General features: G+C 38.2%; 1 protein-coding gene across 3 annotated transcripts in view; it reads right to left on the reverse strand.

Moving 5' to 3' along the window:
• Positions 1 to 22,824, reverse strand: part of LOC143037959 (synaptic vesicle glycoprotein 2B-like) — a 53,869-nt gene that overhangs the window by 21,112 nt on the left and 9,933 nt on the right. Inside the window, exon 1 of one of the 3 annotated variants that reach the window (XM_076206682.1) lies at positions 14,984 to 15,543. The exons of 1 other annotated variant lie outside the window; for it this stretch is intronic. In XM_076206682.1, coding sequence (XP_076062797.1) covers positions 14,984 to 15,059 — 76 coding nt within the window. In that variant the 5' untranslated portion in view covers positions 15,060 to 15,543. Of the gene's footprint in view, positions 1 to 627; positions 668 to 14,983; positions 15,544 to 22,824 lie in introns of those variants that run through there. One more of the 3 variants, XM_076206685.1, reaches the window with a different exon arrangement.

Consider the following 22,824-nt stretch of genomic DNA (forward strand, 5'->3'; position numbering starts at 1 on the left):
TAGTAACGTTACAAACATTCCCTGGCATTACAAATCACCGTTGTATTGCCTATGCAATTCCTACGTGTTATTTTTAATTCCTCAGCATACTTTTTAACATCCAAAATAAAACTTTTCAGAGATCCGGCATACCAGCGCAAATGCGGGAATGTGATAAAACTAATACAAAATAACCACTTAATCCACATGGTTTGTCTATAAAGATAACTATAATAACAACGTAGTTTTTCGTATAAACTCTTCTGTCCCTTATGTGCTCTTATGTAATGCAACTTACAAGTCTGCAGATGTGGGCTGCCCTAAAAGTACCAAGCTAGAATAATTTTACTGTATACGAGTCACTGTTGAAATTGACAAAGTAGATAACCAGGTAAATTATACATGTACCGTCTTCACAAGTTTTTACAAAGTTGGAACATATTTTTTGATCAGCACGGGATTACCACTACGATTTCCGGGTTGGCTTGGAAATAGGAAACGAATCCAACAAGGGTTTAGATTTTTTGTTGCGACTTTCCCAATATCATTTAACCCTCAAAATAGTAAGTAAATCGGAAAATACTGTTATTCATCACATATAGTATCTACACAGTACAAAAGATCCGATACACCCTACTAGTAACTTACTTTCGTAGAAGTGTAGGACGTGCATGACGGTGAACACCTGCCAGTATACTATCTCTATAATGACGCCAAGACAGCAAATCAAGTGAGTTGTGCGACTCACCAAGGACCTTGATTACGTGTCGGACTTCTGATCGAGTTATTATCCTCTTGCACAAGAGCTCAGAGTGCGTGTAAAGCACGATCTACGGATAATGTGACCACATGCACACACACACATTTTCTTGCCCAGAGTTGGTGTGTGTGTGTTTATCTAAATTGTAATACACAGAATTAGAGCATCGCTCGGACGTTCCTGTCTTCTACTCTATTTACCATATCTAGTGTCAAATTCTTGTATGGTTCCAATTATCATATTACAACTTAAGTACTGTTCTAGCCTCGAATATATCACCTTCTAAGCGATTTTGAATGACAATGCATATGTATGGAAAACCGTATTTTCTTCATATCTTTAAGACAGTCTTTCTCAATTTCTTCTCATGACTAATCCCTCCTACTGTTACTTAAGAGATTTCTTCTGCCAATGTGGTCCTGAATACTGTAATTATATCACCTCTTTCTCTTTGATCTTTCCATGTTGGCATACCCAGTGCTTTTAGTTTCTCCCCATATACTGAGAATCAGAGATAATTGCAGGATTCGATCCCAGTTAAGCAAATGTGAGACCAGCATACTTCCGATTATGCCACCAGCGTACAACTAGGTTGAGATTTGAGATAATTAGGTAGACTGAAATTTGAATAGATGAGGATGGGATCATCAACTGTCAAAGAGCTGTACCTTGTTGTACTGCCTTTGACCAAAGCATTGTGATGGGAGACAAGACAACCTTTCACCCGGAAATTGCTGAGATAGGAGAGACGGCTGAATAGCTTTTATGTATGATGTGGGTGTATGCTTTAACTCAGCCACCTGCCTTATGAATGAGAAAGATCCTTTGGTATACAAAATACTTTAGTCCTTTACTGAGGTAGATTTTCTTTAAGACAATACCCGTCCTGCCTGCTGATATGTTTAATATGTGGGGTACAATAAAGAGAAACATGCATGGTACAACTGCTCACAATACTGCAAAAATATTTCTGATCGAAGAATGCAATGATACCACAGCATGATTATAAGGAGCAAGTAAAATTCTCCTTTGTCTTTTAAAGACTCCACTTTTTTCTCAAATAATATATGGTTACAATGCTTTGACACTACAGGGATGTTGCCACGATGATGAACATTGTTCAGTACAGTATCCATTTTATGTGATGGGTGGTAGGTATGCAACATATATAATACCTTCAATATTGTTACTTTTACCTAAAAATTGCTTATATTGCTATTCATACAAAATATTCAGTACAGTCTACAATTAAGCACAGCTTAATCTTAAAGTCAAATATGGCTATTTGAAGTACCTGAGGGCGGTGCAAATTCATAGTAAAAAAAAAAGGGGGGACATGTTGCACTATTTCATAATCTTCACCCTACTCAACATATTCACTGAAGATTTATTGATCTCACATTTATTACTTATCTAACATTATCTCCTCTATATACTTCACTAGATGTCATACTACACAAATTGCAGGTATATCAATCATGATCAGCTTACGTGAGACCTTGTCTCATCTTATCTTAAAAATATCTTAAAAAATTTAGCTTTGAAAATATCCTACCAATCAGGGGACTCTCTATAGTTAGCTATATCATACTGTCACAGGGGAACTACAAACTTCTAAGTGCTAGGTAATAAAATTCCAGCATTACCTTCCAAATATTGTTTTTCTAAATTTACCACAAGACCCAAAAGATTGATTCTTGATGGTATTACCACAAAGCCCTCTGGAAACAAGTAAGTCTGAAAGAGCAATTGAGCTTTATGTAAAATGTTAATAAATTCATTATATTAAGTAGCAAATGAATACTATAGGTCAGCCATCAAAGACAGACTTATGGTTTACCCATCCACGAAACCCATCAGTCAATAAATTCTTCTCTCGAGTTTCATTGACTGGAAATCCAGGGTCACACAGTAGCTGGCAATGACATACTGTAAACATCAAGGAAAACATAAAACCTGCAGGATCTGCAATATAACTGGGCTGAGATAAATTATACAAAAATCTAACAGAAAATAAAAATTATATCATTAGTATAAAAAAGAAATAAGTATGAAATAAGTGAAAAGTACATAAAAAGTAAAGACTTGCTCAGACAAAGATGCAATTTCCTGCTCAGAGACCTGATTTATACTGTAAGTAGAGACCTGAGTTGATTCTATGGACACTTCCTAATAATAATCCTCAATATCTTTTCACATGAAAATCACCTTTAGTCAAAAGAATGAAGTCTGTCAAATTTGATCTCCACATAAGGTAACACAGTAATGGGCATTCACCAGAAAACGAAACAGACTCCTTGAATTAACTTGAGACTAAAACACTTGAAACAATACCTACTCCAATGCTGATGGAAGCACTTGTTACCTATTACCTAGACCCAAACCCAGAACCAAAAAGAGAGGACACATAAAAAATGAAGTCTTACTAAATCTACAAAAGAAAATCCCTTTGTTATATGCTTCTGACCCTGGGCATGGGCAGGATGTGGGGATGACCCGTCATCCATAAGGAGCATGGGCAGGATGTGGGGATGAGGAGCTATGATGAGAGGGATAAAAGGGTGAAGGGTGATGGATAGGAGTGGGTATGTGTCTTTTGACTTTGGTTACCTCCCTGGTAAAGGGGAAAAAAAACCCTTGCTATATACTCATAGATGGATAAGAATGAAAATTATCAAAGTTGAAATTCATCAAGAGATTGTGGGCCCAGTAAGGAGAACAAATGCCAGCCCTTCAGGGTTGCATCTCCTGATGGATGTAAGAGGGCTGACAGGTTTGAAAATCAGCAGCTTTGTTGTTCATCTTAACGACCACCACATGCAAGTACCTGTCCCTGGTCCCAGTTAGATACTAAAGGTACATAATAATGAAAAATAAGTACATTACATATATAAAACTTGCACTATACATTAATACATCACTTGCTTAATACAGGAGTAAAAAAAACAAAATTACATGCACATACATGTAAGTACATGAACATGCATCAAAACATTAATACTTAGCCTTAGAGACTGAGCACGGACTTGAAACAAAACTCCAAGTTCACTGATAAGAAATTTGCATGCACTGCACAACTGCAATGATATCTCCTTCCTAATCAACATCTTATGCAAAATTTAAAAAAAACTCAAGGAGTGCAAGGGAGCCAATGGAGCCTGTAGGCATTAACCAAAGGATAACTGTCATCCAACATGGAAAGGTAACATTATCTCTTTTGTTGGGTTTTACTTTTGTTGTTTATTCCAGCTGCAGCCAGGAGATTTTTTCAGTTGGAGGAAATCCTTTCCTTTAGTGAAAAGGATAACTTATCTCTGGCCTATCTCGATTGACCTTTATGATGCATTTTACAACTTGTGTTTTTTTCTCTAACTGTTGCCAGACAAGTTTTATTCAGCTGAGAACACTTTCCACAACAAAGAATTTACCAAGATACAAATTCGATCTCGCAATAAAGATTTATTTCTTTCATATCTGAAATTGGTTAAATGGAGACAGGAGGCACACTGAGGTAAATAGAGTAACCCAGAAGATGTAGCCAGAACAAAATATCAAGGTATGAAAAAAGCTAACTGAGGTAGGCTTGATCTTTTCCCAAATATGAAACAGGTTCCAACGGGTGGTTGTATTACAATAACAAGGTGGTAACCAGATTATAAGGGTACACTCCATACATGCAACATTACCAAGCCAGATTAAGGAACCATAGGTCACAAAGGCTACATCATTCCCCAGTGGATCTACTGATGGACCTGCATTGGGTTGAACATACTACCCATAAAACCCAGAACAAAAGATGGAAAAAAGAAAAAAGAAAAAGAGAGAGAGAGAAAAAAAAAGAGCATATGCAAGAGAACACTCAGCCATGATATAAGCAGTCACCTTTACCCTAAGTGCTTGGGGCAAGAAGTGGACACCCCTAGCTATGTTCCATCCCCCTCCCTTTTTTATTTCTTAGGGCTGTGTGCAAAACTTTGAGTGCAGTTTTTTGTCATTCTTTGCAAAATATGAGAAAGTGCACACCCATGCAAGTCAACACTTTCCAGTTTAAAGAAATGCAAGCAATATACATATATAAACTTGAGCTTTACTATGCATATGAATGACTTTTTTTCTTTAATCTATTATTATGAAATTATATGTTAATTTCTTGTAAAAAAAAAAAAAAATCAACTTCAAAACATTGTGTGTGCACATACACTTACTTTGGGCACCGGTAAAATGAGTGAATCACCACTGTCTTGAATCACGTGTTGAACTCGTGATCGACAGATGTCTGTGTGTGCAGACAGGCACACAGCTCAGAGGGAATATTGCCGGTAGCTATTCGAATCGTACTGTAGGACGAGACAGAAACCACCGCGCTACAGCAGTACACCAAGAATAAATCGACGTAAATCGCCAAGACTTCACAACATCCGCCGCCTTCACCTCCCTGACCCAAGGTAGTCTACCTCCGAACCAAAGTGACCAGATTTCTCAAGCGGGAATATTCTAGACGGCACAGCTGGGCGCGTTCCGCTTTAGTTTGTCCTCGGTTAGCGCTCCCAAACTATTAATGTAATATAGGTGCCGGTATAGTATGTGTTCTACCTTTTGGATGTGGCCTACGAAATTTTCCTTTGGTATAGTATGCGGTATGAACCTGTCTCTTAAGCTTTAATAGTTTGGGACCGCTAACCGCGGCCAAACTAAATCGGAACGCACCTAGGAACGCGCCCAGCTCTGCTAGACGAAAGCTGAAACTATGCTGGCTGAGCGGGTTAGGGCGTCGTTACTTGCGGCGAAGGTCGAGGGGATGGCGGTTCGAATCCCACCACCGGCGAAGTTGAACCAAGGGCATGGTTAATTAAATTCCACGCTACAAAGTCCTCTGTGAGGGGCACCGTCCTAGCCTTCCGATAGTGGGGAGTTTGTGACGTTAAAACCATATCATCATATAATTTCTAGGAAAAAAAATAATTGCATTAAATCTGGTCGCCCTTCCAACCGAGCTCGACCTTTATGGCGCCTTGTCGTGCTTCAACCGACGAAAATCGTCCGACGCCATATTTATGAAACGACTGTTCCTTCGCCTGTAAAAAGGAGTTATAACCTCACTGAATACTCGGACTCTGGTCGCCTCTCGAGCTAAGATCACAGTACCAGGGGAGCAGTATCAACTTTATAGGTGCCGGAGCTGTCGGGGTGGTATTAAGCCATAAATACGAGGGTATATTTATATATAATATACACATATACATGAGAAATCGCATGAACTCGTGATTCTAAATATGCTGAAAAAACACCAAGAAAAGTAATACTGTAAAATGATGACCGAGCGCTTTCGTCTATTTAAACGCGAACGGTATTAGGTAACCATGAGAGACTCCATCACCTTTTCTTGTTCCCATCCATGGCCTCCCACTTTATATATATACTCATGTTTGTATCATCATTGTATGTACGCTGAATGTCTAAATAGACGAAAGCGCTCGATAATTTTATTATTTTCCTTGGTGGTTTTTCTGCACACACACACACACATATATATATATATATAAAATTCTGAAAATCCTGTATCTTGCTTGCTTGAAACAGGCACCCAGCCAATCAGAAGAGATATGACGTCACGGCTGAGGACCAGCCAATCAGAAGAGATATGACATCACGGCTGAGGACCAGCCAATCAGAAGAGGAGACCAGAAGAAGAGATATGACGTCACGACTGAGGACCAGCTAATCAGAAGAGACATCATATGATTCCAAGCAACGACATGACGTCACAATCTCACTTCTTATGACGTATTTAAAATTTCATTTGACCCAACATACATATACAGTATATATCTATATATACTTATAAAATTTTCATATTCAGTATTTAAAAGTCCAACTCCTGAATTAGCAACGACATGACGTCACAATCTTCTGCATTTCACTTCTTATAACTAATCAAGTCACTGTCTTCGTCTACTGAATAGAGGTAAGAGCTCTAAATTATATTCAATTTTATATAGAAACTTATCTTCTGTGATTTATACTATACGGTGATAGTGACATGGTATATCTATCATATAGTTTATATTTATAAACGTTGCTACTCGCTCAAGTCCCATGGGACTCCCTGAATGATAATGATAATGAGTGGGAGTGGGATGACGAGACGTGACATAACATAAGCATAATTAAGGAGAATGTTGTAAATATAAGAGCATTGTCTTAATAAAGATTTTATTGACCATACAGCAACGTCTCCCTTAGGAGTCATTAGACTCGAAAGGTTCTGAAAGTGTCTTAACCAAGAGGAGATGGCTGTCGCCAGGTGATTTTATTAAGGTTAAATGAACTTGCAAACATCAACTGGACGCATCCGGCGCCGCCACATAGTGTGACACCGGCACAAAGCGCAGCGGGTCCACGGGCACTCAAGCCTCCTTTTGTTTACCCTGAGACTTTCAACTAGCCAGCAGCTCTCTTTTCATAAACAATTTATGTGCACTTCAATATTTGATTTATCTGATTTTATTATATCACAAACACACACACACACACTATATATATATATATATATATATATATATATAGACACACGCACACATATGACATACACCAATGCACTATTGTCCAGTAAACAGTACATTAGTGCCAGGAATATAGCAGAGCATTTGGAGAGGATTTAGGATTAATAGCTGGGACGGTTACAAACTAAAGTGCAGATGCACTCATAAACTCTATCTGACGATAGTTCGACCCATCCTTGACTATGCTGTATTTTTGGTTTCCGTCCCATAAACTGGACATTAATTCACTAAAATCAATAGAGGATAAAGGCCAAAATGATACATGGGCTTAAAATTTTACCTTGCGCAGGCAGGCTTAGGCACTTTAACTTACACTCTCAGGAAAGACGTAAAGTGCATGGGGTTATGAGGTATTCAAATGGGTCTAGGGCTTTAACAAGGGTGATGCAGACAAGGTCATCATATTAAGACAGCAGGGCAGGACTCGTAGTACTGGATTCAAGTTGGACAACTTTAGATTTAAGAAGGAAATAGACAAGAGCTGGTTTACCAACAGAGTGATTAACGAATGGAATAGACTTAGTAACCTTGTAATGAGCGATTAAACTACTGGTCGTTTTGAGAAATTAGACACGTTTATGGGTGGGGATGATAGGTGATAGTTGACATGGAACTGCCTAGTGTAGGCCTTATAGTCTCTTGCAGTCTCCTCCGTTCTTATGTTCTTATGAACACCAGACCCATCCTCGTGGGTAAAGGGTCACCCCTGTTCCCCGTCACATCGCTCAGGTCAAAAGCAATGCAGTGAGGCATAGCACTATAGTTAGACCTTACAGTCAGAATTGGTTTACACCCACTGTTATCGTCATACGAATATATACATACACACACATACATATATATATATATATTTGTGTGTGTGTGTGTGATTAAGGTGTGTGTGTGTGTGTGTGTGTGTGTGTGTGTGTGTGTGTGTGTGCAACACTCAATGGATCCAGTGAACAGATTTACATTTATCAACTACAATTCACTTTAATTCTGAGCCATCAATATATATATATATATATATATATATATATATATATATATATATATATATATCTGTAGAAATTAACTTCATAGCAGCCTAATCAGGCGATCTTTATACAAATTGAAAGCATACTCTCCCAAAGAAATGTTTCTTATTTTATTGGAACAAAATTGGGTAATGCTAGCTTAACCTCCAAAATAGTTCATGAAAGACAAATTAAAAAAGTTGGATGCCAACGCTTCACACTAAATCGAAAGGTCGTAAAAGGTTCGTGTTTCCGGAACGGAAGTTGAACTTTTCTTTGTTCTTTTTACCTTCGGAAACCCAACCTTTTATAAAAGTTCAGGCCGTACAACTTAAATACAGTATAAGCACCACACTGCGGGTTTTTTTCTTTTTTTTTTACTTCATGATAATATATATATATTTTTTTCATTACATCTTCCGCAGCGTTCCTGCCCCTTACACTTTTTCTTTGCCATTTTCTTTGTGATATTGATTTTTCATTTCATTACAATTTGTTTGTCGGTGGCAAATAACCCATCACATCTTCCGCAGCGTTCCTGTCCCCCCCCCCCCAAGACTTTTTCTTTGACTTTATTTTCACTGATGTTTCATTTAATTACAATTTGTTTGTCGGAGGTGCTTAAGCTACAACAATTTCGTCTTACAGCTTGGCCATTATCAAATGACACAGACAAACGTTATATTGTCACGTGTCCTTCAACGGGATCCTCGATTGCATTACTCCATTCTAGTTGTTCTCGTAAAATCATGGTGAGATGAAAAACCTACGCCACGAGGCGCTGAGTAGCATCGGTAGAGGTCGTCACCTTCGCTCTAGGGACTGTTGGAACATGTAACAGTTACTGCTGGGAATCGAAATGCGGGACTCGAACCCACAACCAAGCGATAAGGCCACAAGCGCATCCAAGTCATGGAAGCAAGATGGACGTCATTTGACGTGTAATGTTGTTTGACGAGAAATTTTGAGTGGTTGGCTGAATTTTTTAAATTAATATTTTTTTAAATTAATGTTTTACCTAACCAGTGCGAAGGTGGCGTAGTCGGTAGCCTACTGGTCTAGTGTTTGCTTAGCTGTGGGTTCGAATCCCGCTTTCCTTTCCGATTCCCAACAGTGACTATTCTCAGGACTTCACATTCTTCTAACCCGAAACAGCTGTTTTGTGCATCTGGGACCTCAAAGCAGAGCGGCCCTAAATCAAACAATCATTACAAAGAAGGGGCCACATGAAGAATTGCCACCCCCAGAACCCCCACATGAAGTATCGTCACCCCATGAGATCCCGCCTGAAGAATTGTCACCCCAGTACGCCGAATATCAACAGTGGGATAAAAATTAGGTTAGGTTAGGTTGAATGAGGGTTATGCTTATTGTCATCAACTTATACAAACGAAGAATCGCAAACCCAGGATGGCCCACATGAAGAATTGTCACCCTAGGAAAGCCCACATGAAGAATTGCCACCCTGTCGAAGTCTGGGGTGACAATTTTTCAAGAAGAGCATACAGACAGACCTCCATCATGGGAGGATCTGCCTGAAGAGGTCTTCATACAAGTGAAGTATCTTGTCCCTGTGGGACCTCAAACTCCCTATCAACGCATCTCCGTCAATGTCGGGATATAGATATTACACAATTGGACCTTATCTGCAACTCCCGTCTTTGAACACCGCGGAAATTCTTGGGCGGTGATCGCAGTGTTATACCTAATGAAGAATAAAGTTTGGCCTTCTTTTGAATTGTATCGAGTTTATCTAATGTTATTCAGGGCGCTGATATACGCGACGAACACAAAAGCACGTACACACATATACGTTCATGGGAGCCTGTATCCTATATTGGAGAGTAGGAGACGGGGTCGTACGAGTGTTGGTGGTACTGTACATCACCCCTGGTTGAAATCCCTTTGCTATTAATTTCCCATTTTATAATTCTCGTGTTTTTTTTTTCTCTTTTTCACTTTGGCCTAGTTGCATTTTTTTTCTCTGCAATGAAATTAATTTATCATTCGCTCTGACCATAAACTTTATCTAGGTCTTCCTGTAGCATTTTGTAATCCTCTTCGTTTTCAATTCCCTTCATGATCTTATCATCATCTGCGAATAAGTTTGTATGGCTATTTCTTCCACTCATGCCATTTATATAAAGTAGGAACAATGCAGGAGCCACAACTGAACCTTGTGGTACCCCAGTAGTCACTCCACGAGAGAGAGAAAGAGAGAGGGAGTGTGTATCTACTCGTACCTCTACAGGGTGAAGGAGAACGGAGAAAATAAAGAAGCGATGGAGGAAGAGGAGATGTGAGAAACAACATTATGAGGTGCCGAGGAGTAAGAACAGGAGGAGGGGCAGAAAGAGGACCAGGAGGAAAGGAGATTAGGTGAAGTAGAAGGTGGAAGAGAAGGGAGAAGTAACAGCAGTTTGAGTAGCAGGTGAAAGATGAGAAGGGTGAGGAGGAGGAGGAGGAGAAGGTACAGACTCCTTATCTAAAATAATGAAAATTTACAAGCAAATACCCAGTTCAACTAAGAATAACCGAACGTTCTATCTTATCAAACAATCAAGAGCGAACGACATCGCCAGCTATCACCAATGAGGTAACTGGGAACGTCTTGCATATTTAAAATACATAAACATACAATAAATAACTAAATTATTTGAGAACAGCATTCTGCGAAGAATACTTGGATCAGTGTACGATGTGGAAGTAGATCAATGAGTGATAACACATAATGACGATCTCCGCCAGTTAACAGGACACACATACATAATTAGATCCAGATGTCGACGATGGGCAGGAGACTCTGTCAGGATGAAAGAAGACACTCACCAACAGGGTTAAGGGGAGAAGGCCAGCTGCCGCGATACCGCTGGACAGGCAATGTTCAAAATGATGATCAATTTGTTGCAACACCCCCAATTGAACGACTGGCAAGCAGCAGCAGCAGCAACATAGGATATCTGTGATGAAGCTTGTGGAAGCTGGTGATGTGTCTTCAAGCCCGACAACCACATAAGTGAATAAACAAATTAATATATCTAAATTACAGCAAAGGAAGTTCCCTATAAGATCGATGTGCTTATCAAGAGTAAAACCTTTCTGTCTTTAGAGCTTCTTCAATCGTAAAGACACTGATTACTAACAGTTACCTACTAAAAATTGTAACAGGCGTTTGTGTACAGTACTTGAGATAGCAGCAATGGGCGAATTTGTGTGTGTGTGTGTGTGTGTGTGTGTGTGTGTGTGTGTGTGTGTGTGTGTGTTTTGAAACATTCGGCAGCTTGAGTGGGAATAAAATATACAAACGTCTTAGTCCGATTTAATTCCCGACTAATTTCGCTTTTTCAAGCGAAATTTGTCAAGAATAAACTCAGACTGCTGCACTTCCTATTTCCTCTCTCTCTCTCTCTCTATATATATATACATACATATATATATATATATATATATATATATATATATATATATATATATTGGAGGGTTTCATCAACGTGAAACAAAGTATGCAAAATCACTAGAGAAAAAAGACATGAAGACTGTGTTCGAGTTGAGTTTCTTTTTTCCTGTGGTAAATGTGTGTGTGTGTATGTATATATATATATATATATATGTGTGTGTGTGTGTGTGTGTGTATTTACCTAGTTGTATTTTGCGGGAAGGGGAGCTATGCTCGTGGTGTCCCGCCTTTGTATCTCGCAGTGTCTAGTTTGCTTTTAAACTCATGAATGGTTTCCAGTTTGTTCCAAGTGTCCACTACTCTATGTGGAAAACTGTTTTTCTTCAGTTCTCTTCTGTAGCTATGTTTTTTATTTTCTTTCCATGTCCTCTTGTGTTTCTCTTGTCCCAGTTTAGTAAGTCCTCTCTATCGAGTATCTCTGTACCTTTCATGATTCTGTAGATGGTCAGTAGGTCACCTCTCTCTCTTCTTTGCTCCAACGTCGGTAACTCCAGTTTAGCCAATCTCTCCTCATATGATAGGTTTGCAAATGCAGGTGCCATTTTTGTTGCTGCTCTCTGGATTCTTTGTGTGTGTGTGTGTGTGTGTATTCACTTGGTCTTTGGATCACGTGTTGGACTCGTGATCGACAGCTATTTCCCTCCTGGAAGAGAGCTCAGAGCTCGTATGTCCGATCTATGGGTAATGCTATGACCTTGCACACACACACACACACACCCAACTCCCCGCCCACGAGAGTCAGAGTAACGACCCGAGGCACAGCGATACCGAAATAATTTCGGCCCTGGGCAGGATTCGAACTGGGTACTGGGAGCGCTTCTACTTCCCAGTTCAGCGCTCTACCAACTGTAACACCGAGTCTGTGTGTGTGTGTGTGTGTGTGTGTGTGTGTGTGCATCTGGCTGAACATGGAAGCATGAAACAAAAATACCTGTCAGCTGATGGCGGGAAGATAGCGCGAGTAGTGGGAGAGTTCGGATCAAAGGTGAAGATTTGGTGTTGACGTGAAATTGTGAGTGCGCCGAGGAAACTACGATTAACCTTATGCGGAAAAAGGTGAAGCAACTGTCGAAGAATGATTATTCCAGGAGTATATGTAAATTGAAGACGATACGAAAAGGTGAAATGTTTGTAAAGTGTAAAAACAAGCAAGAAAGATGATCAAATAAAAAAGGAGCGTGCTTTAGTGTAATTATTTGGGCATATGGAGAGAAAAGGTGGAGATAAGCCAGCAAGGGAATCATGTGGAAGAAGAATGGAAGAGAACGTGGGAAAGGGAAAACCTAGGAGGTGAAGGGGACCGTAAAAGAATAGAAAGTGAAACAGATATCTATTCTTCCGCAGCCTCACACGTGCCCCGCATCTCCAATCACTGAACGTCTCGCCCAGAACTCACGTGTCCATACGTAAGCCCAAGATCTAAGAATATAAGGTCTAACCACTTCCGACCGAATTTCGAGGGAGTTGGCGCAGCGGGCCCGTGAACGTCACCTGGCTGTTCAAAGTGGGGTTCGCGGGCCCTATAGCTGTCAGTTGAAGCTGGCGCGTCGTTCGGGAATGTTGTTACATTCGCTCGCACCGCTCCACGCAATTAGTTATATACTGACAAATATTATATAAAATATATATATAAATATATATAAAATATTATAGTTCCTGTCTATATATATGAATATATAATATATATATATATAAAATATTATAGTTCCTGTCTTCCTTGGCGTTTCACAGTTTTCTTCAGTGTTTCACAAAGAGAAAACGGACCCAGCCTAATGACGTCAGAAGCTGCGCACAATAATTCAAACAGTCAGACCTGTATATTTAGACCTTGCGTAAGCCTGGACAAAACCCCGTATGTTTCTTCCATAATACCCGTTTTCTATCGTTTCTCCATTCGACTCTCATGGCTTTTCCCGCCTTGTCTGTCCTCCCTCACCAATCACTCCCTTTATTCTTTCCTGCACGTAAAAGAGCATTGTTTGATGTACAGTAGATGCAAGCTTATTTTTCAAGCCTCCTTTTATACATGACTACCAATTCATTTACCTTCAGATTTCCTCTTCCTCTTACACAAAAAACAGATTCCGCGAAAGCTGGTGGTCTGACCTATCCATATCTCCGATGTTGTATCGTTCAATGACACTTATGTATATGGATTTCACACGTGATATATCTCCGGTGCAGGAGATATAGTACCTGATTACAGTTTATTTATCATCTCTTGGTGGAGGTTATGCATTCTAGGAGGCTCACGTAGTAACTGAGAGACGTTGGTAATGATTCTGTGGGCGAAGTGTTGGATTATTGAAGAGTCTTCGGTAAGGTTTCCTGCACTGCTGGGTGCACCAGTAATGCAACCCACTAAACACTGAATAATAATAATAATAATAATAACAATAATACATATACCAAAGGCCTTTTTCCCTTATAAGGGAGGTAGCCAAAAACAAAGGCATAAAAAACCATTCCCACCCATTCCATCCCTATCACACTCCCTCTTAATAAACAAATAAATGAAAAAAGTGGCGTCTGTGCTTCTTGGTACAAATTAAGTCCATTACTGGGTTTACGTCTTTTCGCTGACCTTACACTGACCATAAAATGAAGGTCAGATGACCCTGGGGGTGCACCTCACCCATTAAACACTTCTGGCTGGCGACAAATCTTATTAATCATCTCGTGGCACTCCGTGGGACGACAATAAAGTGCTTCACCTCTTCGGTTTTTCGTAATCAAGTTAAGTTCCTTACGAAATACTCCGGACAGAATGTGACGAAAGACTGACATCGTTAACTCGGTGAAGAGTATCACTACCGAACAATTTCATTTAACTGTGAGCTCTTTATTGTTCATAAGGACAGAAGCGCTGGTTATCAGTAGCAAAATATGTATTCTCAGCTGAGAGAAAAATGTACTCGCCTACAGGTTGTGGAATTTTCTCAACCTGTTGAGAAGTGATGTAATACTGTAGCTAGGGCCAAAAGATTTCTTTCACTCTTCAAAAGACGGGAATATAGTCATGTTTCAATAAATAAACAAATAAATAATAAACAAACGAAACAAATAAACAAACGAAACAAATAAATTGGTAAAAAAATATAAGATGATAATAAATTGCTAGAAGCTTCTTCGGTCGGAGGGTGGGGTGGGAGGTATTTCCTTAAAAGATAATTGAGCATACTCTTTTGTACACTACACATCTCTTGCTGTTTCTTCCGGGTAAACTTACTTGGTCTTCTGGGCGTCTCCTCCGGCAACGACACCGCCACCGCCACTTGAGGATTCTGGCTCTCCTGGACACTCATGTCCCACAATGCCTTGCGTTCCACCTGCGATTGAACAAAAGCCTACTGGCTCTTAGTGCAAAATATTCCGAAACACTGGACGGAGAGGTGGGCGGATGGGTATGTGTGTTCATACGTCACAGAAGTCTGGATACGCTTCACTTTCTTTCACAAAACTTCGTGTGATTCAACGTCCAAAGTTCGCTCGATCTCAAGTTACGCAAACGCATCAATTAGTTTTTTCTTAAGTTTCGTGTAACTCCGAGTGGATCCACGTGCAGTTGGAGTTTTTATTTTGTATATTTTGAGTATGTGTGTGTGAATCGGTGTGTGCGTCAGCAATTACTGAAGCTTAGCACAACCAGAGTGGAGCTGTTCAACTTTAATTTAACGAATTCGGTACGTGGTCGACCCGGGTAGGTGCCCCAACGGAAGAAAGGCATGACTAAAGTACACTTCAGATTGCACCAAAAGGTTATCACCAACTGATGATGGAAGCCTCAAGGGTGACAGCAGTGTAAACGTCTCCTTCCCCTCCCACCCGCCACCTCCATCTCCCTTGCGGGGTTTCGGTGCACATTGCCTACATGTGCCGAGAAAACCCTCGCGTGACGTCATATCGCTTCGAACCGTCTTCAATTTCATCGCTGCACTAAATAGAACGAGATTTATTATTATCATTATTAGGCCATAAAATAGTTGGTGATAGTCCCTGCCCATCTATAAAAATACGTTCGACCAAATAATTTTCTTACTTTTTATTTCTAAAAGTATATGTACTTGTTACCTATTCAACCGACGTGACGAAATCCTGGTGCTCTAAACGCGACAATAATAATAAATAATGGTTATAAATTCTTGAGTATTATTATACATATCACTTGGGTTTATTCCTCCAAAAATGAGAGGTGTTTAGGAAAATACGACAGGTCTTAAATTGTAAATTTCAAAGGTGCAATCTATCTTATCATTGGTATCTTATAGCGGCCTTAGGGTACTGCAGTAACTGACTTTGCTGTAACTCCATGGATCAAGGCATAATTGAAATTCACGTCGTTTCAAACTTCTCTATATCATCTCACAAGTAATCGCAAAATAATATTTATTTTTAAACTTTGATTTTAGTTTAGTCAGTGATCCTTGTAATTCCATGCACAATAATTTAGGAACTTCAGTTAACAATAAATTTTCTATTGCAAGGATATTTTTGATGTGAATGCTGAAGAGTGTTATCAAATGATAAATCCTAGATTCTCACAAGAAAAATAAACTCACTCACTCCCACTTTTGAAAAATTAAAAGGATCATCACAATTTTTTCTGTGGCTTGAGCAAGACGTCGAATTCATTATACCCGTTGGATGTGGTACATGCCGAATATGTTTAAAGTTATTACGATTTGATAAGTTTATAGAAAAAATGAGTTTCGTGTATTTTCCTGGACGACCAAAAAATTACGCTTAGAAAAGGATAATAACCCTTTTACCATTTCAGTAGAAATGTGTGTGCAATGTACGAGATTTTTTCCTCTCTTCAGATATCACATCTCGTTTTACATTCGCTTGTGATTCAGCTGGATTACATGAAATTCTACAATGGTAGAAGTATCATTACGAAACACTTTCTAGACATCTTGGAATTTTCTTAACTTTATTACCTTGATCTTGTGATTCTCTCCTGCCTCATATTCTAATCATTCAATCCACTATCAGCCTAAATACTACAATCAAGTAAAAAAAAAAATAAAAAAAAATAAAAAAAATATATATATATATATTTCAAACGACACTGCAGTGTTATCGCCTCGTTTTTACGTTTTCTTTGGTACCGCGGACTCACTCCTTTCGTCATCACTCCTATCTTCCACATTTTGAAGACATTACTCTTACAACATCTTAGCACATTCTAATCTAGTGTGTATTTGTGTAATTGGATTACGTGTCGCACCACGCTTAGAATATTCTAATGATAATAATAAATATACAAATACATAACATAAACAAAGAGAACGAATAGAATAATGGGTATAAACATCCAAATTTTCTTGTATCGATTAAATTAAAGATACCTTCAATAAATGCTGCCAATTCTCTATAGTCTGCTGAAACTTAAAAATACAGAAAGGCAAATTTACTGAGCCCTGAACACACATTCCTTTTCAGTGAAAAAACAAATACAGCTCTAACCATTTACAGTTACATGACATAGTACTGTAGAATGTATATTTGGACACCACACGATAAGACGCTACCGCAGATATTTTAGCTATGAATGGGCCTATCACCGCCATTCACTTCCGTAATCAACGGCATTGTTAATGGACGTGATAAAAAACCACCCACTTGTGATGACTGGCAATTATGAAAAGATCAGTGCAATAACAATAACAAGTAATACGCCATTAGGCTATATGTGGGATTTTTGTCATCGCGAATATTTCCCTAGTCAATATACGAAAGAAGCAATACTGGTAGTGAGCACACATGTTCACAGTAAATGCGCAGTAATTAATCATGCATGAATTTCCTTACGTAAATGTGTGTGTGTGTGCATGGGTGCGTGTGTACTTGCCTACAAGAAAATGATAACAATGGCATCATGCCTGCAGCTGCATTGGAAGATATCGATGATAAATCCTGCATACATTTCGGAAACACGGTCAAGGTCAACTTGAAGAGCACTTGATTCCACGAGTCGTCGAGGAAAAAAATTGTAGCCTACTGAACTCGATACGTGATGCATTTTCTTATGCGTGGAAGACTTAAGATAGTTTAATTGTACAGTACATATTATATAGAACACACACACACACACACACACACACACACACACAAACATATATATATATATATATATATATATATATATATATATGGGTTACAAAGGTTTCATACAGATTTGTGCACTTTACATCGTTTCTGCCACAGGTGGTCTCCGCACGGATGGCCTGATAGCTTTTTTTTTTAAACAGTTTATAATTTACGTTACGATTTATGCATGTGTTAGTATTAAAGAATACCTATGTGGTAAATGTTTCTCTAGTATATTTTAAGGTTAGTGCGTAAATGTTGGATAATGTCTATATGCCTAGAGTTACAAAGGATTACAAGGGCGGAGCATGCCGACAGGAGACCTTTTAGTCCATATCTACGTCGGATGCTAAAAAAAATCATAATAATAATAAATGAATAAATAAAATTTAATAATGTATATACTAAATAAAATAAATAAATGCATAGGTGTAAATAATAAACAAACTGGTAAATAGCAAATAATAATAAATTGACATATAACTAATAATAAATGAGATTCAAGCAAATAATGATAAACAGACAAATGATAACAAAACAAATAAACAATATAAAATGAATGATAATCATTATAGTATCTTGACATATAACTAATAATAGACAATCAAACAAATAATGATAAACAGACAAATAACAAAACAAATAAATAATATAAAATAAATTATAATCATTACAGCATCTTGCTTAGGTGTTTATCTAACTGATTCTTAAAGGTTCGAACTGAACTACATTGCACTACCTGTGCAGGAAGTTTATTCCATTCATTAACTACACGGTTGGCGAAGTTGTTTCTATCCACTTCAAATTAAATCTATTTCCAGACAGTTTGAGACCATTGTTTCTTGTCTGATTCTCATTCTGTGTGAACATTTTGTCACTTTTGATGTCAATTCCCTTTAGAACCTTAAAGACCTGCATCAAGTCACCTCTGAGTCTACGCTTTTTTAGGGAAAACAGATTCATATGTTTTAGTGGATTTTCGTATGATTTATTTTTTATATTTGGAATCACTTTTGTAGCTCGCCGTTGTACTTTTTCCAAGCTGTCAATGTCTTCAATGAGATTCGGTGACCATACGGAAACAGCATATTCCAAATGTAGACGAACTAACGATTTATATAGCTTGTTAAGATTCTAGGACTGATTGCGCGATCTTTTGACTTCAAAAGCTCATCACTCGTTGACACCATGTATGTATGATGTTAATGAGTGATGAGCTTTTGAAGTCAAAAGATCGCGCAATCAGTCCCAGAATCTTATTTGCTTTCTCAGAGGCTGAAATACACGGCTTGGATGATTTGAGATAGCTACTGATAATTATGACAGAGATCTTTTTCACTATCCACTTTTGTTAAAAAAAATTACAAATAACCTGTAATCGTACTGTTATTTTTACCTATGTGCATTACCTTGCATTTACTTGTGTTAAATTTCATTAGCCACTTTTCAGACCATTGCTGTAATTTATCTAAATCTTCTTGGATATCTAATTGGTTTAAGAGATCATTTGCCATTCCGCACAGTTTTGCATCATTAGCAATTTTGGAAACAGTAGGTTTTAGTCCGTGGTCTATATCATTTATATATACTATGAATAGAAGTGGCCCAAGAACGGAACCCTGAGGAACTCAACTTGTAACATTTTTCCATCTAGAAGTTTTTCCATTTAAAACAACTCCCTGTTTCCGATCATTCAACCAATTACTAGTCCAACCTAATAGGCTACCACTTATTCCGTGTGAAGCTAATGTAGTTAGTCTTTCGTGGGGGACGGTATCAAAACCTTTTGCAAAGTCTAGATATATTAAGTCTATATTGTTTCTTTTGTCGTAATTCGAGATAACTGTGTTGTAGAATTCAAGTTGGTCACACAAGAACGTTTCCGTCTGAAACCATGCTGGCTATCATTTATCAAACAGTTACTTTCTAAATTATGTTCGATAGCATCTCTGACGATACTTTCCATAATTTTTCCTACGATCGAAGTCAAACTTATAGGCCTAAAGTTATTTGGTTTCTTTTCGTCACCTTTTTTGAATATGGGAGTAATGTTAGCTAGCTTCCATTCTCTTGGGACATCTCCGGATATGATGGATTTCTTGAAAATAATTTCTATTGGAACAACAATCTCATTTTTCCTTTCCTTTAAGATTCTTGGATGCCAACCGTCAGGCCCTGGTGTTTTATTAACTTTGAGTCTCTCTATACACCTTTTAATTTTTTCTTTTGTATTTACCATAGTAAGTTTACCCTAGACTTTTCAATGGTTTCAGTTTGGAGTTCACTTTGAGGTGTTTCGTTTACGAATACCGAGCTAAAATGATTGTTTAAAATATTAAACATTCCTTCATTTGAATATTCAAGCTGACCGTCAGCAGATAATAGTGGACCAATGGGATTCCTAACAACCTTTTTATCTCTAATGTAACTATAGAGTTGGCACGGAGGGCACTGGTCGAATAATAGGGAGAGAATGTTACCTTGTGAGCTACGAGCCCATTTATGATGTGTGTGTGTGTGTTACAGCTGTAGTTCGGCTTGCCTTTTTGTAAATTATCTATTTATTATTATTGTTATTATTACTATTATTATTATTATTATTCTCGTGGTTGCCGTTTTCGTTTCCTCCACCACTTGATGTTTTTGGATTTTTTTTTAGGGGTATATCTAAACACGTGGTTCTAGACTATGGAAATAAATTCTGTGTAAAATAAACAAATATGTAAATAAATAATATAGTAACAGAATTCTTCCATGTACCACTCTCTTTCGCAATTCCTAGAACAACGACCTATCTTATTAAATAAACATATTTCACAAACGTTTGTGAGAGTGACTATAATCGCAGACACGAGCGTATGTCGCGCGATCCAGTTAAACCTCGCAGTCTCGCACAAGGCACATTCCCTGTCCCGTGTGAAATGATTTGTGTCTCCGAGTTTGGCCTTCGAAATCACCAAAGAAGTCGTCGACAAAGAAACTAGACTATAACCAAAGTGAAATAAAACTTCACTGTCACTGTTAGTCATCTAGACTTATCGATAAAGACGTCATCTTCGTCTATATATATATATATATATATATATATATATATATATATATATATATATATATATATATATATATATATATATATATATATATATAACGTTCTGTGTACAATCCCTATGAATACACAAGGGGTGTCGTCACCAATTTTCACAGCGGTCTTTCCAACTTCAACCACAACCGACCATGGTATCATATTTCTACAATCTGATACATCCCACTTTTTAGGCGCCACATATTAGATTAACAGCAAGATAAATATATCGCTTTTTGAGTAAGCCAAATTGACAAAAAGTGCCTAATATAACTTACTGCCGGACATTTCCTGGATTCATAACGGTCGCAGACAAGCATGGCCAGTGACGACTTCCGAATGGAAACCGACCTCTATGAGCCTTTTCCCGAAGGACGAAAACCTCAACTCTCGACTCTCGTCCCAAACATCAAAGATTTACCAATGGGTGACAAACTAATGAGAAACTGAACATACTAAGGACACAAACAATTAATGATAAAATTCAACTGGCTACACATCCGCAGCGTGGTGCTCAAGAAGTGAGACAATATTGGCATCCTACAAGCAACAGGAAATAAAGCATCAAAAACACCAGCTGGTTGCACTGAGGCACCCCACCCCCACTCCCTCAATGGTAAATCTAGACTTGGAAACTAAACCTTTCTTGTTCTAATGCGTCACATAAGTGTGATGGCCTTCCGAGCTCTTCCACCCCTCACACCATATCAACCACAATGGAAAAAACCGTTATGCAAACAGATCTCCCAACGAACTTTTCAAAATTACAATAATATTTAATTTGATACCGATCTTATCATATGCCTCAACATCCGGACAATTCGAGCTACGTATTTACAGCTAACGCAATACAATATTGGCAAATGTGGGATAACATGGTTGAATTAAGGGAAAGATAACGAGTATAAACCTGCAAAAGCAGACATGATCCTAAACAAACAATGAGATACAATCAAACACATTGACAATGAACTGTGAAAACAGACACAAATATAACAAAAGAACTCGTCCAAACACTGTAATCAGTTGGCGAGATGTTAACAATGTGAATTGATAGTTAAGAATGAAAAGAAATCGCCACAAGATCACTTCCAAGTGAATGACAGACTATCACAGTGCAAATAATATTTCACAAAAATAACAATGCATAATATACAAAATATACAGAAATATGAAACAAAACAGTATAAAAATATACCAAAGACGAATGAATGCTATGTCAAAAATCAAAATATGACACACGATATATCACATAGACAATTTTTTCTTCTGTTAAAATTAATATCTAACTTGATTTCATACTGCATCTTCTCATTTCAATTTACCTCTATATTCTTCGTCTTCCTACCTTTCTCTACAAAAGTCTCCGACCATTTCCCCCAATTTCGTTGGTTAATACAGATGCAAGTCTCGATATTCAAATTTCCTGTCACATGACCCCTGAGCCGCGATCCAAGAATCAATATATATCCCTAAAAAGTGTTCATGGGTAATAGCCTCCTTTTATACACGACTACCAATTCATTTTCCGCTCCCACAAAAAGACCCCGCGAAAGCTGGTGAAACAAATCGTTCAGCGAAACGAAATCCGTTCAATCACCACTATACCCGTTGCACTGAGAACTGGCCGTTAGGGCGGAACACTGGGAGTTCCCCTGTGGTGCCACATCTAATTATTTCATAATTTTATTTTATTTTATAATTCTATTTTATGATTTTATAATGTTGCCACATATGATTATATTATAATTTTTGTCACACACCACCACTGAGGTAAAAATCAAAGCAATGTTTTCTATACAAAGGTTTCGTTTCTTCGAGTCTTGACATGGCCGCTACATCTAATCTCTGGCCCCGCCCCCCTCACACTGCATTCAGAAAACATTGCATCCACA

This window comes from Oratosquilla oratoria, chromosome 23 (assembly GCF_046742065.1).
Source record: "Oratosquilla oratoria isolate Oo_2021 chromosome 23, ASM4674206v1, whole genome shotgun sequence".
In the NCBI taxonomy this organism is placed as follows: domain Eukaryota; kingdom Metazoa; phylum Arthropoda; class Malacostraca; order Stomatopoda; family Squillidae; genus Oratosquilla; species Oratosquilla oratoria.